Here is a 19,926-nt window from a genome sequence, read left to right on the forward strand (position 1 = left end):
GAAATAAATGTGCTTGATGAAATGCAGCTTATGGTATCACATAGCTCAGTGATGACAGTGATTCTGCAAATCTCACCTGACTGGACTTTTTACCTTTCTTGGAATGCAGCATTTCCGTAACAGGAGAGAATTACCGTCCTCCACACCCTCAGCTTGTTTTATGGTGGTGCTTTCTTTACAACCCAATTCAGTGTACTGTTATGTGATCCAGCAAACTTGTTCCTGTTGCTTTGTCACCCACAGGGTAACACTGAGGTCAGTGTGAAGTGAAGCAAGTCTTGTGTTATCTAGTCTAAAGGGGAAACTGCCTTTCGAGGGGGAATTTTAGCCCTTACCTGGTAAATACAGGTAGAAGTGTGATGTGTGAGCTTCCAGTGACACCCCTGGCCTTGAAATTGTCCTCCAGCATGCTAAGCTGCTCTGTGCTGTCGTCGTTTCCAGTCCCAATTCACTGAAGCAGAATGCTGTCCGTGTGTACACAGTAACAGTAAATTTGCTTCATACTTGGACTAAAGAGAGATGAAAACGATTTGGTGCTGCACAAACTGCTGAACCAAGAGAGGTCCTCAGCTGATTGACCAGCATTTTTGTACAGTTCTTTTCCAGCTCCAGGCTAGCCAGACTGTTTGGTTTCCCTGTGAGACTTCAAAGCTAGCTGTCCATGCCCTCCCACAGCAGTAGAAAGTTTCAGCTGGTGTTTCATTTGTGCTTTTCCTAAAGCACTGGAACTCCTACAGGTAAGAAGCAGCAGAGGGGATGTCAAATGATTTGAAAAATTAAAAGCAGGACCACCGCCTGCTGCCCAGATACAAAGCTGTTCCCCAAAGCATCTTTCTCTGGCCCTGTTGTGCTTAATTTTTAGTGGCTCAAAAAAGTTTTACAGTTCCCAGAGCAGCCAATTCTGCAGTCTCATTTCTCCCCAGAGGAGGATGAGAGATGAAGGAGTATCTTCTTCTTCTGTACCTGATTGCTTTGCTTTTCTGTAGCTGTGCTTGTCCCTGACCTGGTAATTGCCTTTGAGGTAGTCTGGTTTGTTCTGATTCTGATGGGAAATGCTGGATGGATGATTAGGTCATTGTTTAAACAGACAGCTAGTTCCAGAGTGGGACACGTTTTCAGGGCAAGAAAGAAGGGACTGTTGTCAGGTCTTGATTCTGATGTTTTGAAATTGTTTGCTCTCTTCCTCAGGATGAAAAGGCTTACAGTCAAGAAGTGATTTGTTAATTAATCGCCGCTGTCTTCTGGGACACAGGGAATGGAGCTGCTGTTGTGTTATCGCAGTGCCTGGTGGGTATCTGTTCTGTGCTGTACTGTTTGACTGGTGTGCAGTTGCAGTTCTTCATTTCATCTTTGTCAGTCACCCCTGATAGCACATAAAGGGCACGAGATTCCTCTGTCAACTACGCTGCCATAATGTTCAATGGAAGCCACTGAACTTCATCTCTTTGTGATAAACCCAACAGCTCAGCCCTGGGTTACTGTGTGTCTTCTGGAAGAGCACGTATGGCAGACGTCTTTCTGAAGGCTCAGTGAGAGCCAGGGGCTTGGGATTTCACATCTGTTTCTCATTTTGAGATGTTGCTGAGTCTTGCCTTTCAGCTGCAGCTCCTGCCTTTCTCTGTGAGATGGAAGGCTTCTGATACTTGATGCAAGGTGAATCAGAGCGGGAAAGAATTTTGTGGTGCTGTATCTTGCTATCCAAATGCAAACTTATCTTTGAATTTTTGGTATTCCTAACATGGGGAACATTAAGGCAGAGAAGGCTGAGATGTTTCAAAGTATGTATGGAGCATTACCAGAGCCTCACTGAAAGGAATAGAAGGCTGGTGAAAGCCAAAGTGAACTTCTAGTCATGCAGCATATTTTACCTTTATATTGCAGCATCACACAAGACTCCATAGGAGTAATAACCTGCTTGTGAGGCTATGATGCAAGAGTTGAGGAACTGCTTTGCCCTGAAGGTTGCCTTCTCAGATGTCCAGATGTTTCCAGGAACTGAGGAGTGCAGGATTGCTAGATAACACCACATCTAGAGCATCTCAGGCCGTTCCACATGGATGATAGGGAAGTCAAATGGCTTTAATACATGTGAGTATAGGTTCCCTTTTTCATCTATTTTTCTGCAGATGGTTGTGTGTTCAGTGAGTTCTCCTTCTAACACCACATGTGACATAAGAGCAAAGCTGTGCAATCAAGTGAACCCAGCAAGAGTTCAAAACAGTCTTGTGCTTTAAACTATGAAGCATCTGGAAACACTTCATTGTTCTGCTGTCTTGCCTGAACAGTGTTGTGTGAAATTTGGGAACTGAGATAAGGATTGCAGACATGAAAACTGGTTTATCTTGCTAGTATTTGTAATGCAAGACTGGTGGTCAAGAACAGAGTATCTGTCAGCTTATAGCTTTGAGCCTCTTCTCCCTCGAGAGCTGTTTCTATTAGTACTGTTGCAGTTGCATCACTGACTCTTTCTTTGTCCCCAGACTCTTGCCTTCTGTGAATGAGAAGAAAGGAGAAGACTGAACATGCTGCCCTAACTTCTCTCCTTGCGTGATGCCAGCTGTGAGTGTTTCTTTGGCAGTGTCTTAGCTGGTTGTTGTGAGCAATAGTTAAGGAAGCAATCAGCAAGTATACTGCCCTAGAAGTGCTACACATTGTTGGGCCTGCCTCAGATCTCCCTGGCATGAGAGGTGGATGGGGATCCTGGTTGGGTTGCTGCCCAGATGTACTGTGTTGCATGGGAGCTTGGGTTGTCTGAAAGAACAGAGGGCTCATGTAAGAAATGCTGCAGGATGCTTGATGTGGCCACTGCATCAGGCACAAATGAAGAAAAGAAGAGAAACACGTTGCAATTTGGTTTGCTATTCCTTTTTTCTTTCCACATGAATATTACTGAGAATAAAATTCCTGCTACTAACACTGCAAAAAAGCAATACTGACTATTGGGAGAAGGGCCTGCTTTTAGGGAGAATTCATCTTAGCTTCAGGCTCAGGCTGGTAATGTCAAGTTGTCTTTGAGCCTGCTATGGGAACAACTCACCTGTAGTCATTATTTCTGTTGGCTGCTGGTCAGCAGGTATGTATGGCAAGTATATGCAGTCAGTGGTCAGGCACCCAAGAACTTAGCTGATCTTTCTGGAGAGGAACTAAATTTTAGTGATGCAATCAGCCATTTCTCCTTACCTTGTCTAGGTAGGAGTGAGACTAGGGAGATTTCTGGAGAAGACAAATCTAAGATGATAGAAGTTATTGTGTGTGTGTTGGGGAGGGTGGGGGGTGGAGCTCCAGAAGCTCAGAAGAAGGCAAGTCCTTGCCAAAATCTAGTTGAAACTTACAGTACTTGTGCACAGAAAGAGAGTTTTCATTAATTCTGATGCAGAGAGATTGGCTTTGTTTGATATTCTGTGGTTCCTGCTGACTTGGCTGGGTGTCATAATCCAGGGATGTCAAACCTTAAGCCTTTTTTAAAACACAAGCTATGACTTTGGTTGCCTACACTTCTGTATGCCTTCTTTTTTTTCCAGACATGAACATAATTGCACCAATTACAGGGAGTTGTGCAACTTTACGAACTGTCTATAAAAGTTCTGCACTTAGAAGATGGGTGGCCAGAAGGGAGCAGAGTATCCTTCTGTTGCAACTCTTCTGAAACTTCATCTCTACCAGGGTGTTTGTCATGAGGCAAATGTTTTGAGCCAGTACACCAGCTTTCCTGACCAGCTATTACTTTTGATGGCTTTTTAGCTTTAGGTTTATTCTTCATAGAGCAAAGATAGCAGTCAGTCCTACGCTTTCTGGGGAGAAGCAGGATGTGGTTCTGCTTTTTAACTTTACTGCATTATAGGTAATGACTGGCCTTAAAAAATCACTGCACTGCAGAGTGCCTCTCTGTATTCTCTGTAAGTGCCTTTTATATGCTCTTGGCCAAAACAGTGCTACTCCATATGATACAATGACTGGAATGTGGTTGGGGCGATGGTCAAACGTTTGGGGCTCAACCTGTCTCACTTACTCTGTAATTCCTGAGCAGCTTTGTGTTACTAAAGTTAGTAGGTTTGAATTCCAGTATATAACAATGCTTTCAACCTTAACTTTGGTGTGGAAGTGTTCAAACCAGGATGGATAGTAGTGTGTGTCTGACAGTGTGGGTGTCATTGCAAATTATATTCCATGTGCTCTTTGCTACCTTGGGAAGGAACCCATGATGCAAACAGTGTCATTGATGTGATGTGGCTGATTCCCTGGTTAGACACATGGTAATAGCTGCCCACAAGTGTGAGACCTGAGCAGTCAGCATCTGCACATGGTTTAAATGCACACGTTTTGCTTGGCTCACTGAAGGAGGGTGAGGAGTACAACGTGGTGCTTTACTGCATGTTTCCAGAATCTGAAGGTGACTCTGAACTGTAGTGGTTGAGTGGTCTCATGTGAATGAAAGAACCAATCTCCTGAGCTCTGTTTTACACCATTTCCCCTCAGCAGAATTCTCTCTTTGCTGCTTTGCACTTCAGATGACTTGTGTGAAGATTTGAATAAGGCTTCTGGCACAGGGACCAGAGAAGCTGGCAAACCTCGTGACTTCCACTTGAGGGGACTTCTTATTAGCTTTTGTATCCTTGTCTCAGCTGTGTTAAAACCACAGGCTCTAAGCAGAGCTTTCTGTTGTGTGATTTCAATTTATGGTAAAGGTTGCACCCCCCAGAATACAAGTGTTTGGCCTATTTTCTTGTTGCTATTGTTGTCTTCTAAGAAAAACACATGGACAACAACTCCTACATCTTAAAAGTGGTATTTTTGTTTGACATACTGTTAGGCTGTGAGTGCCTTTATTTTTGTTCAACCACAGCAAGCAGGAACATCCCATATTAATCTCCTAATTTAAATTTGAAATGAAAAACTGTCACAACACTGGGGCCATCCTTAATTCATGGATTGTGCTGGCTGCATTCCAGCAGTGGAGCTAATTACATTCTGCCCACATCAAACTGTCCTTGCTGCGGTGGCTTTTTTTTTTGTCAGTTGCTGGCTTGAATTTTTCTGTAGTCTCTGCAGCCTGACTTCACATTTTCAGTGCTAATGGAAAGCTGCTTACAATGACTAAGCATCTCTCCCTGATGAAAGGGAAGCCCTTGGGTTGCTGGGCAGAGCCAGCACAGAGCTGGGCAGCACTGAGGTATGGTAGCTGTGTGCACCCTGCTCTGTTGCAGAGGAGATGGAGCACCATGACTTCACATACCACATTTGTTGATCACCAGAGGGGTGGGATGCAGGAAAATGATGGTGTTAACCTGGAAGAGGAGGTCAGTCTTGCATAACTGGGATAAAATGGGCATTCACATAGCGTTTGTTAATTCCAGAACTCCTGTAATTAATTCAGAGGAACATGCTAGAGCTGCCATTTGGGGGCAGAGCTCTCCTGTAGCTGTGTTAAGATTATTCCTTCCATAAGGGTCACCTGTGCAGGGCCCTCCACAAAAACTGCCTTCCTGCACAGGGAGTCAGGGCACACAGCACACGTGGCTGTGCAGCTCCTCACTGCTGTGTTCTGTGCACTTCTACACGTATTGCAACCTTGGTTCCAACAGAACTGTTCTGTGTGTAACAGCCTCCCACTGTGCCCAGCTTCCAGCATGACCTTACACGTGTGAATGCAGAGCTGTTTGATCCCACTATTTGCCAAGTAAAACCCTTCAAATCTCTGCAAGCTGCTTTTTCATCTCCCCAGAAGAGCTGCATGAGAGCTGGCTGCAATGTCTGCACCTGTTTGGCTGTGCCTGGTTGGTAAGTGTTCTAAATAGATGCACGGGGAAAACAACTCCTCCTTCATCTTGGAGTTCTGCAGACTTTTTACTTGAGTCTTTTAAAGCTGTGCTCTGGGAGGGGCGGCTGCTGAGAAGCTCTGAAGGCTCTGATCACCATCTCTGGTCATTCTGAAGTTTCTTGAGCAGCACTGAGTGTTTTCCATGTAGTGAAATCCTGGGCTCTGCCTTGCTGCCAGCTCTGCTGGGGCGGCTGTTGATGCGGGATTTGGCAGCCTGGAGCGGCAGTGACCCCTGGTGGGCAGAGGGATGGGGCTGGGAGCTGTGCAGCTGTAAGCGATGCTGAGTCTCCTTGCACGTGTGTTGTCGGAAGCTGTGATGCGGTGTTCGAAGTGTTCAGAGCAATCGTGTTTTCTCAGCCCTTGGTGAGCGCAGAGTTGATGTACAGCTGTGTCAGAGGAGCTGGAAAGAACCCAGGATTTCTGCTCAGGTACTTTTCCCATAGTGTCGAACTGGCACCAAGCTAGGGGAGATGCACAGTGCTGTGATCTCAGCCCCTAGGTGATGATTGAAAGCTCTGAGTCATGCATGTGCAGATGTCAGAAATCTTTAAGAAATGATCTGCCTTCTATTACTCAGTTTTGAAGCACTAAATCTGCACGCCCTGCTACTGAGTGATGTCTTGAGTGCACAGATTAACTGTATTCCTCTCCAATCAGAAGAGATGCAGCAAAAGGTCCTGTGCCTGTGCTGTGGATTTCTGATTGCTGAGGGCAAAATGCATCTCTCAGTAAAACTGGACAAAATCAGAATTTTGCGTTTCCAATTTAATTGTCAGATTCCAATTTAAATGTCAGGTATTCCCTTCTATGTGATTTTAAAAGTTTAAGAGTTGTGGGAATGAATTATCTTGCAGGACTTCTGAATGAGGCTGTACTGTAGAGCTACATCCATCACCCCAAAAACCCAGTGCTCAGAAGCAGGGGCTGGAGATGGAGTGATCTATCTGGATGTTTGCTATAGGAGCGCCTTGTTTCTTTGGTGCTGTAAAAGTGGAGGAAGGAAAACCAAAAAAAGGAGGAAGCCAAAAAAAATAATAATTTGAGAGCAACCACTGGGAACGCAGCACTGACAGAACTTTGTCATGTGTGGTTTTTCTTTTAGAGTCAGATGGTAGCTAAAGAAAGTCTGGAATAGCATTTAGTGAGAGCTTTGGTGTCAGACTGTGCTCAGGGGAAAAGTGAGTCTGCATTGCTGCAAGTTCCTTTTCCTATGGAGATCATGCAGAGGGCGTCAGGCTCCAAAATACATTTCTTCTAAATGTGGGAGCCTGTTTGATAGCTGAGTGCTAAAGGTGAAAGATGTATGCAGGGGGATCTTCAGGAGGAAGGAAAGCACCTGGCTGGTGCATTGAGGCAATTAGAGGCACGTCAAGCCTGTGTGGAGCAGAGTTTGGCCTTCTCCTAACTTGCAGGGAAGTGCTGGTGCAGCTTTTCCTTGGATGTGGATCTGGAGCAGAAGCAATGAGTTTGGAATGCAGGAAAAGGAACTGTGAGATGGCTTGCATTAAAATGCCAATAGTGCAAAAAATAATCATCATAAAAAAAAGAAAGCAGTTCAGTACAAGTTACCCTGAAAAACTTGGATGTAAAGTTGTTAATGCAGAACTGGTCAAAATACAAGAAATAAAACGTTGTGGAGCCCCTTCTAAGTTTGGAAGATGGGGATGTAAAACTGAAAGTGCACTGTGGCAGAAAGCAATATGCAAATGCTGGACTTGTTTTTGAAGATCTTTCTGTCAGAGATGGATGTACCTGGTGGATGGGTTCTGGTTGCTGAGAGAAGCTGGGGGGGGGAGGTGAGACATCAGGTTCTATGGGTCAGAATAAGCCGCGTTAAAATGAGCGCTGGGATGCTCTGCTGCTCTCCGGAAAAGGATTAAGGGAGCGAGGCACAGAGCAGTAGCGATCCCCGCTGGAACCCAAGCTGAAATCGAGGGAATCGCTTTGAGGCGATGGTTTGTTGCGGTGGGCGTATCGCAGAACCGCCCGTCGTGCCGTGCAGCAGGCGCTCCCGTGGGCTTTGTATGCGAAGAAACGAGCCGGCTGCCGGCTTCCCGGGGGCGGGGCGGCCGCTCCTCCGCTCCCGGCCCTCCCCGCTGCCCTCCTCCCTCCCTCCCCGCTGCCCTCCTCCCTCCTCCGTCCCCGCACTGCCCGCCGCCCGGCTCCGCAGCCCGGCATGCCCCAGCCGCTGCCCCCCACGCAGCTGTACGCGGCGGAGCGGGCGGCGGTGCTGACCTCGTGCGTGCTGTCATCGCTGGGCTCCGGGCTCCTGGTGGGCACCCACGCTCTGTGGCCGGAGCTGCGGACCCGTCCCCGGGAGCTCCTGCTCTACCTCTCCTTGGCCGACCTCCTCTCCGCCCTCTCTTATTTCTACGGGGTGCTGCAGGACTTCGACAGGACGTCGTGGGACTGCGTGCTGCAGGGCGCCCTGTCCACCTTCTCCAACACCAGCTCCTTCTTCTGGACCATGGCCGTTGCCCTCTACCTCTATGTCACCATTGTGAGGGGCTCGCCCACGGGCGCGGGCTTGCTCTACTGCTTCCACATCGTGAGGTGGGTGCTGTGGGTCCTGCGGGCCCCTGCTCACTCTTTAGGGATATGGTGCCTTCCTCGACTTCCTTTGGAATATGGGGTTTGCTGCTTCCCGACTAACCCACCCCACTCGTTCCCTGCTGCCACATCCAAGGGAAGACGTGGAGACATTCAGATAGTTGGCTTAAAGTCACACAAAAGTGTGACAGCGACTCAAAATCCTGGCTTCTTCCCCTCCACTGCCTGCTCTCTCATCCCAGCAATCACACCCCAAACTTATTTGCAATCCCAGCTCTGCTTGAACTCTGTTTCCCAAATTTCCCTCGTGGCCGGTCTGTCTGTCTGTCTGTCTCCCCATCCCTGGGCGATTGCTGTGACCCAGCACTACTGAGAGCATCGTCCATGAGCAGCATGCTGCAAGGAGAGCATGGAAGGTTGTTTTGGCACATTTGGTTGAAAGCACACAAAGCAGCCCACAGTGGAGCTCGGTGTCTTGGTTTCTGCTGTTCAGAGAGCTGATTTTCCACATGGTGTTTAGTAAAAGCCTTCATTATGCAATTTAAGCTTGGGTAATCATGTGCTACCTCTGCGCTGAGCAAAACAGTGATCCTTCAGTGCTCTGTGCTGCCAGGCTTTTGCACTACGTTGTGTGAGGAATGATTGGGTTTAAAGGAAAAGAAAAAAAGCATCAGATTAAGGAAAGCAGTGCATTTTCTTCAGTCTGCTTCTCAATGGATGTCAGCTTTTGTTTTCAACCACATTACTTGGGAGCTGGTGGGATTAGAGTTGAGTCCTGGTAAAGGTGGGCCAGTGCAAGACAGCAAGGCGAGGTGGGAAGCTGGGAGGAAAGGTTGAATCCTGCCCTGCCTGTCGTAATCACTGCTTGATGGTGAGGTCTGCATGTGGGGAAGCCCAAGGTGCCTGCATGGTGACATCTAATTTTCTTGTCCGCTCATCACCCGCTGTATGAACTTAGTTGGTGCTTAAACTTCTCCCTCTGGTTTAATGTCGCTCAGCATCCTTGGGCTTCTTGGTGAGTTTCCAGGTTTGCCTTCAGATCTTCATGGTAAAAATAAAATAAGATACCACCTTCAGCTGAAGGTATTATTCAGCTCTGCTTGCTCCGTTCAAAAGGCAGCATCCATAGCTTTCATGTAAGCCCTATTACCAGGTTTTGCTTCATTAATAACTCACATTATGCACAGAGCTCATGTTTGGAGCATCTTCCTGCCTTATGATGTATGAAAAGCAGAGAAAACCATCACAGGCTTGTCCTCTTCCCATCACCTCCTGACACATCCTCCTTCCCCTTCCCTGCATTTCCATCACAACCTGAGAACTTGGCCATAAACACAAAATCTGGGCATGGTGTGCGATGGGGGCTGCCCCCACACGTTCCAGTGCTTCAGAATGCAGCCAGGAGGATTCTGTGGTTACGGCTGGAAAATCTTCTTGTGTTGCACAGCCAGGAGCTGCTGCAGCTCGCTTTGCAGGTTGCCAATGCAGTCATACAGCAACCATTGTGTGAAGAGCTGTGCTGAGACACACGCCTGGAAGGGATGGGAGGCAGGACAGGATTCTGTTGGACGTCAGCTTCTCAGTCCTCACCAGCAGTCCCTCACTGGGGCGTTTGTAGCAATGAGTGTGTGTCAAACACTGAGCATAACCAAACACTTTGCTCTTAGAGCTGGGCAGAGCCAGCTAAATATCTGCTGGAAGTCAATACCTGGAATTTTTTTAGGGAAATGAGCACGTTGCTAGGATGAAACCTGATCAACAGGTTTGTTCCTTGCTGAGTCGAGTCATGGGAATGCTTTCACCTCTCCTGGAGCCACACAGGGCAACTGCAGGCTTCACTTTGGTTTTAATTTTGTGTTAAGCTCAGATGAGCTTTGAAAACAAGTTTACAGTTTGCTTTGAAAATATTCATAGTGCTTGTAAGATGCAAACTGTGGGATCCAGAGGGTGAGTTTCCAGGCAGCCTCATTTCTTCTGGGTTTCTGAATCTCAAAGCATCACTTGGTTGGGTAATGGTTTCTCTGCTGTGAGAGCACCTGATCCAAACTGAGCAGATCACACCTTGGGACTGCTGCTGGCTTTGTCTCTGATAGCAATTGCTGTTGACCTCTGAAGTGTTTATGCTTTGTGATAGGGCTCTGCAGGTGTTTATAAGCATTGAAAGAGTACGTAGGACTCTTTTTGGGTCTGAGACCTCAGAGGGCTGTTTCTGCCCCTGTGCCTTGCCTCAGGTGCACAGATCTCTTGGTGGTTCTGTCTTTTAGTTTATAAAAGCTGTAGCTCAGTGCTAAAGCCAGCTGAAGGGAGGCTGCCTGGTGACTGCGGTCGGCTTCTAACATCTCTCAAAAGAGCCTGCTTGGTCTCAGCAGGTGGTACTTTAGTACCCAGTTAATGTTTGGGTTGGAAAAATGCAGAAATTGGAGCAAATCTGGTCTGCAGTTGTGTTTACAGTGTGTGCCTGAACCTCCTGAGCTGGGCTTGGATCTTTGGAAGCTGACTTTTCTCTCTCGGAGAACAAAAACTCCGCTCCCCTGCTGGAAGTGCTGCATGTTGCTGTAGGATCTGACCTGTGCTGCCTGACAGCAGCAAATCTGTCCTGCTTGCAAGAGCCAATGGTGGGGGAGAGACAGAAAAAAAAAAAAAAAAAAGCACCTGTCCAGAGTAAATCAAAATGTGGTGTTAAGCAATCTGACCCCAGGCATGCTGAGGACAAGAAAACCAGCAGGGTTTAAGCCGTGAGCAGCTGCGATGTAAGGGTTCTTGTCTTAACTTGCATGAATGCAGTACTTGTTAGTCTGGAACGAGATGCTGGATTGTGTGTGTTCATATTAATAGATGTGGGGTGCTGCATGAGGGGAATAGGTGCTGTTGTGTCTGCCTTGGGGATGGAGTTGCAGCCTGTTTTCCCTTTTATCTCCCACACTGATGGCATTTAGATCCAAGGTCCAGCTTACATAATTACCCTTAGAGGCTCCAAGCAGAGTTTTTGCCTCTTTGTGCTATCTTGGATCCTTTCAATTCCAATCTTCAAGCATATTTTGGGTGTGTATATTGTATACAGATCTGATTCAGATCAGTGTGAAGCACTGGTATTTTCCAGTATTGGTAAGCTGTTCTCTAGGGGTTCTTAAGAAAAACCTAAGCATGAGTCTGTTCTCCTTTCTACTTTAAGTCATTTCCAAATAAGCTGGAGATAAAGAAGTTCCTTGAAATGACTGATTTTTCTCTAGAGTCCTTCTAACTTCCCTTTCAGTTTGTCATCCTTGGTACTTGTGATAGCCTTCTGATCCCAGTATGCTGCTGCAGTGATAATGGAAGCACACAAATCACGTTCCTGATGTATGGCAGTTCTCCATTTTTCCTTATACTGGTTGGATACTTGATTTCTAGTGTTTGTTTTTTTTTTCAGACCCTCACTGGCTGTCTGCTGTTCCATGCTGTAGCCTCTTAATGTGTCTATATATCCTCACACTGCTCTCTTTTACGTTTATACCTAATAATTTGACCCAGTTTTATCTTCCTGTATCATTCTCTTTCAGTTTCAGGTCACTGTAAAGACAATTATTTAAGCAAATTAGTTTCTTAATACATTTCTTTTTTCCTTCATGCATCTGGAGAGACTGGGAGGATCATGCTGGAAGCTCAGTCTATGCTCTCCGAAGCATCTGTCACCCATTGATAAACTGCCTCGTAAGCCTCTGCAGAAGCTTTTTGGAGGGTGAATATTGGAAGGGCAGGAGGTGTGCTCAGCTGAGAGCAGGCCAGTGTTACAGCCACGAAGTGATGTGAGCTGTAATGGGCCAGGGCAGGACTGTAAAGTCCTGGGTATTTACAGCAGCTGGAAAAGGGCTTGGGTGTTTTACATTTGGCTTTGGGGAATCTTTTGGTGTTTGCTTATGGCTTCTTTGTGGGCAGCCTGAGATGCTGATTGAATTAACCATGCGTGTAGCACAGTTACTGTTCTGCTAACTGCTTCCCTATACCATCATCTGCTGTCAGGAAAGAAGCTGAAGTCAAAACACAGCTCCAGTTAATGTGAAACTAGCTCCTCTTGGCTTAATTCAAATCCTGTTACCACCAGTGCTTTCCCTGTGCAATTCTCCCTTTGTCCTTCACAAACTATTATTTTGCTCTCAAAGTATCGACTACACCCCCTTTAAAGCCAACAAAAAAATCAATACACCACTACCATCACCAACAGTAACAAAAGAAATATTGCAGAAATAATGGAATAAAATGGTAGATTTCTTTGTCACCTGTGCCAAGCATCACTTATGAACCAATGTAGGATTTGACTGCTTGTGTTTTGAGAGCTGTGAATGGGCCAACTTGCTCCTGCACTGCTGGGTCCTGCAGGATGATCACGTACAGATTGCTGCATCTTGAGCCACCCCAGAAGGGGATGGGAGGAGTGGATGGGATGTCTCCTGTCTTGCTGCACCCTGACTGCTTGCTGCAACAGGCCAGGTTCTAGTTCTGGTCCTCATTATGGAACATCATTATGTTTCTTTCCTTTGTGTGTCCTCTGGGATGAGAATCCAGGTTCCTAGAGTGAATTTGAAACGGGACTGCATGGGCTTGCATTCCTCATGAATGTGCTGTCAGATACTTGCTTGTTGCTCTCACTACCCTTAGGCCTGATGCTCTGTTTCTCCTAAGCTGCATGGGGACTGCACTGAGTCCTTGGTATGACCCTGCTGCTTGTTCTTTCCACAGCTGGGGAGTCCCCCTTGCCATTACAATTGCAGCTGTGGCTCTGAAGAAGATTGGCTACGATGCCTCCAATGTTTCTGTGGGCTGGTGTTGGGTCAACTTGGATGCAGAGGATCGAGTGCTGTGGATGCTGCTGACGGGGAAAGTTTGGGAGATACTGGCCTATGTGACTTTGCCTGTGCTCTATATCCTCATCAAAAGGCACATCAATAGGGCGGTGAGTGCTTTGCTGCTTGCAGCTCAGATTACAGGCTTATTATGTGATTGTATCCTCAGGTGCCCTGAACATTTTGCTGTGTTTTAGCAGCTATGCAGACAGGAATTGCTTCATACACTGCTGAAATGTATCCTCTGCTGATTCAGCAGCCTGTAGCATCGTTCCACAGTGACTTTGCTCCAGAAGAATGTAAAAGCCTCTTGAAAACCTAAGCAGTTATGGAATGAAATGTGAATCCTGCAGTGGGAATTGGAACTGTGTGAAGGACAAAATTCTGATCAGTCATCCATACAGTTCCACTTGCACCAAGCCCCTGGCCTTAACTAACCAAACAAAAAACCATCAAAATCAGATGATGTACTGAAAAATGTTGCCAGTGCACACCTTCTTGGTGTGGTGAAACCATAGCAGTGAGAGTAATGGACAAACACAGCTCTGGTTAGGGTAGGATCCCCCTGACAAGCTCTAAGACCACTGCAGTCCTGAACCTTCCCAGGGGAGCTGGGGCAGGTTTGCTCGAGCCTGTCACCACCAGCAGACACAAAGCAGACAGGACTCAATGTTCCAGCAGCTGTTGAAGATAGCAGTGTGACTGCCTGGAAAGCTGATCCTCACCAGCAAGGCTCACCCTCCTGCCCTGCCAGGGACATGCTCTGCTCTCCCTTTCACGCTCCCCGTCTGACCCTGGTGGGAGCAGTGCTGAGAGCCACTTTCAGTGATCATAGCAGGGTCTGAGCAGCTGCACAGAGAGCCTTCTGGGCTGGAGAAGCCTTTTCCTATGAGGAGTGCGTGCTCTTAAGGAATAGCAGCACCAGCCAGAACTGGGTTTGGGCTCTGTTAATGGGTTTTACAAGGGTGGTTCTGGCACAACCTGAGAAATGGTGGAAGTGCTGCTATGGGGGTGGCATACAGTATGCACTCAAGGGGCTTTCCAGCTTTTTGTTCATGTTTTGTCTCTCTTCCATCTCCACAAAAGCATGCAGCTCTCTTAGAGTATCGTCCCATTCTCTCAAGTGCACCTGCTCTTCAGCCATGGACTTCCACAGCAGACAAGAAGTTGATTCTCATCCCTGTCATCTTCATCATCCTCCGCATCTGGAGCACCGTGCGCTTCATTCTGACACTCTGCAACTCCCCTGCAGTGCAAAATTCAATCCTGGTTGTCCTGCATGTAAGTATTGTTGAAACAATTCATTAGAAGCAAAATCTTGGAGGGGAATAAATCCCTGTTGCTCTTAATACCACGTTTTGTGCCAGGATGCAGCAATGGCTGGCAGGAGCATCTGCTCTGGGATGCTCAGCAGTGCTGTTCCAGCAGCATCTAGTGGGCACTGAATGTAGCTGCAAGCGGTGTGGCTGCTAGGAGAAGGGAAGCAGAGCAGCAGCACTGGGTGCCTGTCCTGCAGCAGTCAGTGCTGCTTTTGGATGCAAGGCTGTAGTTTCCTTGGTGGAAAGGAAGCAGCTTTCTAGATGGAAGTTGCTGACTCACAGTACTGCAGCTGGTCTGCCCAGACATGTGCTCTTCTCTTGGAAGTGCCAGTAGGAATAGCACTGCTTCATTCCTTTCTTGCCCTTGCAGGGAATTGGAAACACGTTTCAAGGAGGTGCCAACTGTATTATGTTTGTCCTCTGCACGCGTGTGGTCCGGGCTCGGCTGCTGTCCTCCATTTGCTGTTGTCACCATGATGATGTGGGTTGGCCTTGGCGAAGCTCAAGCAGCAGCCGGCAGCACCCAGACCCTGCTGAGAGCGAGGACGTGCCGGACCCTGAGCGGACGAAGCCCCTGCTGCCCAGCACATGAACCTCACCTGCCTGTGTCTTGACACTGATTGCATCTTTCTGGGTAACCTCCCTGTGCGCTGCTTCACGATCCAACGCAAGGGGTTGGGAAACAGTAGTTGGCAGAGGGAGAAAAAGGGTTCACCTGTGGGACTGCTCTTGATCTCACGTGCTGTGCATGCATCTCTTCTCTACTATCTAGTTGAGATGTATTTAGTGCCCCAGGTGTGGTAATGCAATCCCTCTACTGTGACAGGGAGCCAGAGGATCAGTGACTCCTCTAAGCTTATGTAGGAAATGTGCAGAAACAGAAACCTGGCAGCAATTCTTTGTGGTTTCAGATACACAGATGGATGCTGTGTGATGTCCTCGCCTTGGTAGGCAGTGAGCTGGGCTGGGCTGCCCAGCCTCATGGAGAGAAGGTTGAGGGGTGTCCCAGCTCTGTGAGCCATGCTCTCACGTACTCCTATTTCTGTTACTTCTAGCCCACAAAACCTAGAGGAAAACAAGAAGGCAGATTTTTAATTAAAAAAAAAAAAAAACACAATTGTTTGTATTTTCTATAGCAAACATTTGCAGAAAGAGCAGCAGGCTCATGAACTGCCTGGGGAGAGAGGGCAGCTGTCAGGCTCCCGCTGCTCCCAACGCCCAACTGTTCAAACTCTACTCTTGTTAGTTTAATTTTAGTTACGTTAACAACATGCAGAACAGGTGAATGATACAGTGAGCTCATGGAAGTAGGCTAGCCTCTTATTTTCTGAGTGAAAACTTAGCATTCTCTTGGTTAAGACATGAATGTATTTAAGCCCTTTTGTACATCAGCCAGGGAAAGAGAGACGGCCAACAGAGAAGCTCCTCCTGGTGTCTTTAGTTTACCACTGAAGCTGATCACAGCAAAGCACGGTGGTGGGACGTTTGGTGAGGAGGGGCTGGAGATGGGGTTGTAGAAATACATGGCTGCTCCTGGCAGGTCCCCTTTGGTACTAAGTGCACAGGCAGGGAAAGGGTTGAGGCAGTGTTCCCTGCATCAGGTGCCCATGAAGATGACTTAGATCTTCTATCAAAGCTAGAGCAGTTCTGTTCTGAGCTAGTTGTGAAGGTGGCTGAGCTTGGGGTACCTGGCTGTGCTTTAGGAATGGATCCTCCATACCTGTTTTCAGCTGTGTAGGGGATGCCCCTCGAGTTCCAGCCTGTTGTCCTGACTCTGGGTTTTAACTGTTGTGCATTTCGTGTAGGTGTGGGATCATCCCCGAGCCCCACAGGGGGAGCTAAAGCCTGGGGAAAAGCACTGCTGGAGCAGCCGAGTACAGCGAAGATGTTCCACTCCTGTGGGTTCAGATCCCTGCTGCTGCAGTCTTGGACTTTGCTCAGGATCCTCTGGAAGATACTGTGTGGCTCACTCCAGTTTTCTTGTTTTCTTCCCTCCTCTCGTTCCACCTTAAATTGTTTGGAGTTTGGCTTTTCAGTCTGACAGGGCAAATGTGTTGTGAGTTGTGGGGTGAACAAATGTGGGTGTAGGGATACTTTAGTTGCTGCTGAATAGGACTGCCCTGCTGTGGCTTCCAGTCCTCATGTGTGAGCTCTGCTGGGGAGCTCAGGCCTGGCTCACACTCTTCACTTGAACACAGACAACAGTGTGCAGACATCGGTTTAGTGGTGGAGATGGATGGTTCCTCTTCATGCTTTATTCCTCCTCTCAGTGCTCACGGGTTGTTTCCAGGGTTTGTGGTGGCTGCATGCTTACTGCCTGCTGGGGATGTCTGAACTCTGGGGGCATCTGGGTGTCTTCTTACAACAGGGAGGGTGCATCTGCTGTGCTCTGTTGTTGGCATGTGGGTGCTGGATCAGAGCTGGGAAATGTCAGTTTGTTGTTTGCTGTTTGGAGGTGCTGTTTGAACCTATTGACAACTCCTTGCTTTTGATTTTTTTTTTTTTTTTTAAGTATTTTCTCCAACTTCTCCAGAATAAAGTTTTGTTTCTGTACCGAGGTGTTGTTCAAGCGTGTTGTGGGTGGGCCTCTCAGTGCCACGAAGATCCAAAATCTTTCTTCAGGTTTCTTGTGTGTCCCTTAAAGGTTGTGGAGGACGAATCTCTTGTGTCTGTGCAGACAAATGTCTCTTCATATCTCTTTTGTGTGCATAGCATACAAAGCCTTCCCGAGCTTTTATCAATTTGAGCAACCTGTTCACCATTCTCCATTATGTTTGATTCCCACTGGCCGATTGCTGTGAACTGTGATAAGATCCAAGTGTGTGGGCCTTGCTTTCCGTACATGCTGTTGACCTTATGGGCTGTGACTCTTCAGCTATGCGAGATTACAAACATTATCTAATCGTGAAAATACAAATTGAATTTCCTCCATCTGAGGCCATGCTGTAAAGTGTGTGGGACTAACGCTGGTGAGAGCTGGAGCTTTCCCAGGCTTTGTCCAAATAGAGAAAGTTCAGATTTTTATGGGGAAAAAAAAAAAGGGGGCAGGCTGTCAGCTGAGCAATGCTGTGTAAGTTGTATGCACTCCAAGCAGTGACAGAGCTTTTCTTGGCTGAAACCTTCATCCATCTCACAGGACTGGGAGGAGCTGAGCCCCAGTGCAAGCAGTGGTGCAGCTCTATGGCTATTTTTACAACCGATTGAGCAACTGTGTCTGTTTCTAGGGTTGCACAATGCTTCCCATCTGAGATATTTGCTTCTCTGTGGCTTAGGATTGTACCCCAAATTGATCCAGAAATGTTCTCTGCTGCAGGGCCAGCGAGGAAATGAGTCCAGATGCTGCAGAGAGCAAGCAGAGGGAAGGAAGCTTGTTTGTTCTGCAGTGTTAGAAGTGATAGGCAGCTCCTTGCAGTGTTTTGGATGCTCTGTCAGGGGGGTTTGCTGACAATGCTCTGCCTTGTGTCTACAAGCCTTTGAAAAAATGTTAGCTTGCACTTCAAGGGTTGTCTTTTAGTTACTTTATCCTAAATACTGCCGTGACTTTGCCCCTTGGAGCTTCTCTGCTCAGCTGCTCCAATGCACAGACCTGGCCTTGGTGTAAGAATGCAGGCAGGAGCTGCGTGCTGGCTTCCACCAACTCTTCTGGGGGTCTTAGAAGTTCACAGAGTGGCTTTGAAGATCTCAGGATGGAAAGAGATGTAGGTGTGGAGTGTGTTGTCTGCCTGCTACGGACTGGAGGAGTGGAGCCTGGTGAGGAGAAGGAAAAAAAGGGCTGCAGAGAGCAGAGCTTGTTAAACAAAAAGAGCTGGAAGGCAGCCAGGCAAAAGATGAAGATGACTTGGGGTGGTCGCAAGGAGAGGATAAAAACTCTCATCCATGCAAACCTGCAAAGAGCCACAGAATTGGATGCAGTAGCACGAGGTGGCAAAAGACAAGTCTTGGCTGGCACAACCCTGCTTCTGTCCTGCACAGAAATGCAAACCCACTGAAGTTCAAGAGGGCACTGTGGGCATTTGGGCAGTCAGGTGGTTCTGCTGAACGAAGTGCAGGTGGAGCTTTAATATCCAAGCATTCCAACCCTTTCTGAAACATCTGCTTCAGCAGACAATCGTGCCAATGGAGAAAGGACTGGATGGTTCTCAGAGCAAGTTATCAGGGCCTAATGCGGTAAGTTCACAGATCTGCCTGCCCCTCTGTTCTTGTCTGGGGGATGTGTGTGTGGCTGAGGATCTTCTGAGGTGGTCTGACAGTTGCCATGGAAAAGGAAGAAAGCTGGCAGGATGCCTCCCACTATTGCCTTTGTGCAGCCAGGGTAGGGTCTTGCTTGCCTCCTAGTTGCAGAACTTCTTGTGTGCTGCTATTATCTGCAAAATGGGCAGTTTTATCTAGAATCTGCTTTTACTGTTGCTAGATGTTCAGATTGCCAGTCTGTGTCTTGCTTACCTGTCCAGAAGCCACTCCACAGCTAATAAAGCAGTATCTGTATGTGACTTGTTTGCAGGTAAATAACTTGTTTGCTAAATCACGTCTCACTTTGAGGCTCCAGCTGTAGCTCAAGGCTACGTGTGGTGCTGACTTACCCCTTCTATACATGCAGCTCCTTCCCAGACTGTGAGTGAAAGAGCTGCCCATGTCACTCATGGACAAGCTGTGCTGTTGGAGTGCCTCCTAATGAGACTCCTTACCCCAGGCACTGCAGCTCCCAGCTTAATGGCAGCTTTTCCACAGCTTGCTGCTGCTGTTCTTAACTGCATGTGTTGTCAGCAGATCGACTGTCTTGGAAGGTAAGCCTCATCTTTTAATTATATTTGCCCCTTTTTTGGCAGAGAGAGCAGGATGTTGTAGGGTCTGGCTGTGAGCTGGGTGTGAACAGTTCCTGCATGCTGGCGTGGGAGCTCTGAGGATGCAGTGAACAAGTGCAGAGGAGAGAAAATAGCAGTGCTAGGTTAATGCCTTCAGGCAAACACACTGTGTTCTGGCAGCCACTGCCTGGCAGATGATCTGCTGAGAGAAACGTGATAGTAAAATTCCTATGAAGTTGGCTCTCTTGGTGCTGGCTCTGCTCTTTGCTCCAGTCCAACAGGATCTGAGCAGTTGGAGGCAACAGTTATTGCCCTGCAATTACTGTGAAAGTTCAAGGAGATTTGCTCTCCATCCTGTCTCCCTTCATTGACATCTCCCAGGCTTGATGCTGATGGGCACCTTAGGGATGATGCTGCCTGGATCTCGCTGTGATTGGCAAATACTCAAAGCATTCTGCTGTCATAAGCGAATATTTATGCTCTGATGAAGGACTTCTGGTGGCAAATGCATCTTCTTTTTTATTTCTATCTATGTCAAGGTTATTTCTTTAAGCTCAGGGAAAGAGTTTAAAAACCATGACGGAAAAGTCTTGTTTCACAATTACCAAATATTGGAG

The 19,926-nt window shown here is 47.4% G+C and overlaps 1 protein-coding gene across 1 annotated transcript; it reads left to right on the forward strand.

Moving 5' to 3' along the window:
* Positions 1-7,911: 7,911 nt before the first annotated feature.
* Positions 7,912-17,511, forward strand: GPR157 (G protein-coupled receptor 157). Its single transcript, XM_031613250.2, has 5 exons — positions 7,912-8,371; positions 13,085-13,298; positions 14,275-14,469; positions 14,878-15,141; positions 16,313-17,511. Exons 1-4 carry the CDS (start codon positions 7,995-7,997, stop codon positions 15,097-15,099), a joined length of 1,008 nt encoding a protein of 335 aa, XP_031469110.2. The 5' UTR covers positions 7,912-7,994; the 3' UTR covers positions 15,100-15,141; positions 16,313-17,511.
* Positions 17,512-19,926: the final 2,415 nt, after the last annotated feature.

This window comes from Phasianus colchicus, chromosome 22 (assembly GCF_987193195.1).
Source record: "Phasianus colchicus chromosome 22, bPhaCol1.hap1.1, whole genome shotgun sequence".
Taxonomy (NCBI): domain Eukaryota; kingdom Metazoa; phylum Chordata; class Aves; order Galliformes; family Phasianidae; genus Phasianus; species Phasianus colchicus.

What these genes read in the sequence shown, in the direction of transcription:
- GPR157 (XM_031613250.2), top strand. Translation starts at nt 7,995, where the DNA reads ATGCCCCAGCCGCTGCCCCCCACGCAGCTGTACGCGGCGGAGCGGGCG. An exon ending in TACTGCTTCCACATCGTGAG is followed by an intron (nt 8,372 to 13,084) that starts GTGGGTGCTGTG and finishes TTCTTTCCACAG; the next exon opens with CTGGGGAGTCCCCCTTGCCA. An exon ending in CAATCCTGGTTGTCCTGCAT is followed by an intron (nt 14,470 to 14,877) that starts GTAAGTATTGTT and finishes TTGCCCTTGCAG; the next exon opens with GGAATTGGAAACACGTTTCA.